The 2,586-nt window shown below is 52.2% G+C and overlaps 1 protein-coding gene across 1 annotated transcript; it reads left to right on the top strand.

Moving 5' to 3' along the window:
* Positions 1-647: 647 nt before the first annotated feature.
* LOC119267031 (thylakoid lumenal 17.9 kDa protein, chloroplastic-like) lies at positions 648-1,949 on the top strand. The gene is made up of 4 exons (XM_037548332.1): positions 648-936; positions 1,040-1,166; positions 1,260-1,329; positions 1,501-1,949. The coding sequence occupies exons 1-4, from the start codon at positions 701-703 to the stop codon at positions 1,740-1,742; spliced, it is 675 nt and encodes a 224-aa protein (XP_037404229.1). The 5' UTR covers positions 648-700; the 3' UTR covers positions 1,743-1,949.
* Positions 1,950-2,586: the final 637 nt, after the last annotated feature.

The raw sequence follows: 2,586 nt of genomic DNA, 5'->3' as shown, positions 1-2,586 counted from the left end.
CGGAGTGGCCAGTTTGGTCCGGATCCAACATTTCAGACTCGCTCGGGCCTTTATCCGCCTCAGATATGTGCTGAGTTTGAGGGATGCTGGAGAGTCCGGACATGTATAATGATTTTCCGAGGGGTGTAATTGAGTTGCGTTTTTGTGACCGATGAGTAAGGGCAGTTTGAAGGATGGGGCTGTAGATGCTCTCAATCCAACCACATTGCCGCCTAGCTAGAAAGCTCGCCTTCGGACCGCCGTATGAGCCCACAGTTTGGTGCGCAGGAAGACGACGGAGACCAGCCACGAACCAAATGTCCCAGCCGGCAGCTCGATCGCTCACGGGAGGTCGTCCGGTAGCGTACATGCATGCATGTGCTGGCCAAACTGCGATCACACAATTATCAAGCACTGCATATATGAATTAGCTAGCTAGTGGTACGTAGATCGCTTAGTGTGGCCGCCGGCATGTCGTGTCGACGATCCAATCCCACGTGACGAGCTCGATCGGTCAGACGTCCGGAACGATCGAATCCGACGAGCTGAGCTGAGAAGAAGAGATCCATTGGGCCTAGATCAAGTGCAGATACACATGTGACTGTAGACCAGCTTCACCCTGGAGAGATAAGATCCGCCCACGATCCAAGATAATTGTGCAAACAAAAAAAATATTTTCTTGAAAAGAAAAGAAGAGGCGAGCTAAGCTAGCTGGACTGACATGAGGCCGCCGCTGGCGTCGTCGTCTTCTTCTTCTTCCATTGCTGCCGCCGCTGCAACGGCTCCCTCCTCCTCCTCCTCTGCTCCTCCGGCCACAACCAGGAGAGCACTGCTCTTGTCCACCTCGCCCCTCACGCTCGCCGCCGTCGTTCCTGCAGTGGCCCAGGCCGCCGCCAACCCCTTCTCCACGCCCTACTCCCAGTCCCGGACGCTGCAGCTCGGCCTCGACACCAAAGGGTAAGGTACCTTCCATGGATTAGTTGATCGTCCACTCTTCTTGCTATCCATTCCAGTCACCACACGCGTATGAGTAGTATGATCGATGGATGGATGGATGCAGGAAGATTCGGACATGCCCCTCCACCAATCCCGGGTGCGTCTGCACAAACCCCACCGTCGGCGCCTCCTCCTCCGTCGCCTCCCCGCTCATCATCCCGGACTCCACCTCCGCCGACGCTGCCGCTCAGGTATCCATCCACCATGCGTGGCTGAATGTAGCATATGTCTTTCACTGACTGATTCCAAGCTAATTCAAAATTTCAATCCACCCATTCATTCAGTTGTTGCGGCAAGCCATCCTCAAGACGCAGAAGAATGTCAGCTTCAACATTGATCAGCAAACTCCCCACGGTACGCACTCGGATTTAAATTAGTTGCAACTTTCTTGACCGGTCAGCTAGCTGGACCAAACTACATAGTACTGAATTCCGTTACACTTAGCTCAAGAATGAAGATGCGATGGAGTTCATATGTGTGTGTATGCCTTTTCTTTTTGCGGGGTTCATATGTGTGTGTATGCAGGCCACTACATCCAGGCGGAGGTGGACGGCGGCTTCGGCCGGGACGTGATGGAGTTCCTTGTGAAGAAGGACGCCGGCGTGGTGGCCTACCGCTGCGTCGCCACCAAGGTCACCTTCGTCTACCCCTTCACCACCGCCATCGGTGACTCGCGGGGCCAGGAGCAGAGGGTCGCCGCCGTCGCGCAGGAGCTCGGCTGGTACGCGCCCGACATAAGATCCTCCGTCGACGACGTTGCTACATAATTAAGCTATGTATGTAACGCGCCGACTGTGAGATGCATTTCAAGATCAAACGGCATGCGTGCATGAGATTGGTGTATGTATGTAGATCGATCGATCATGGTCAGTTGGTCACTGGCTCAGATAATTTGTCGTCCAATAGCCACCGCGCGATGTGTACTACTATGGATTTTTATGCTTGGAAACTTGGAACTCCAATTTTTCATTTGACATAATGCCCCTCTATTTTTTATTTTATTTTTAGAAAAACTTCTGAGTTATTCATCAAACATCATGGCAGTATAAAGAGCATGAGAAGTAACAATCACATTCATGTTTATAGGCCACCTAGCGCTACAATCACTAAAGTGATCCTGAGACGCACCACCATCATCGCCCCTTCCTCACCGGGGAGAACATCGTCCTTTGGGTTTTTCAAAGACGTGAATATGATCGACGCCACACACGTCACAAGGAAGGAATGGAAACACGCGCTTTGAGATGTTTACGCCGTAGAGCTAGCAGCGCCAACCTACAGCCCGTGGTCGGAAATTCCGATCACCTTTGACCAAAGGGACCACCCGACGAGCATCCGTCACGGAGGCACCGCCACCCTGGTTCTCAACCCCATAGTGGACGGCTTTCACCTAACACAAGTCCTCATTGACGGGGGTAGCAGTCTCAACTTGATATACACCGACACCATCAAGAAAATGCATATGGATCCGACAAGAATCAAGCCCTACCATTACCACCTTTAACCAAATAATACCAGGAGTTGAGACACAATGCTCGGGCAGCGTCAACTTGGACGTGGTCTTCGGTACTCCGGATAACTTCCGAAGCGAAGAGTTAATCTTCAACATCA

Source organism: Triticum dicoccoides, chromosome 3A (assembly GCF_002162155.2).
Source record: "Triticum dicoccoides isolate Atlit2015 ecotype Zavitan chromosome 3A, WEW_v2.0, whole genome shotgun sequence".
Classification (NCBI taxonomy): Eukaryota; Viridiplantae; Streptophyta; class Magnoliopsida; order Poales; family Poaceae; genus Triticum; species Triticum dicoccoides.
Note: the sequence above shows the minus strand (reverse complement) of the source record. Positions and strands in the feature narration are given on the sequence as shown.

What these genes read in the sequence shown, in the direction of transcription:
- LOC119267031 (XM_037548332.1), top strand. Translation starts at nt 701, where the DNA reads ATGAGGCCGCCGCTGGCGTCGTCGTCTTCTTCTTCTTCCATTGCTGCC. An exon ending in CCGCCGACGCTGCCGCTCAG is followed by an intron (nt 1,167 to 1,259) that starts GTATCCATCCAC and finishes CCATTCATTCAG; the next exon opens with TTGTTGCGGCAAGCCATCCT. An exon ending in TGATCAGCAAACTCCCCACG is followed by an intron (nt 1,330 to 1,500) that starts GTACGCACTCGG and finishes GTGTGTATGCAG; the next exon opens with GCCACTACATCCAGGCGGAG.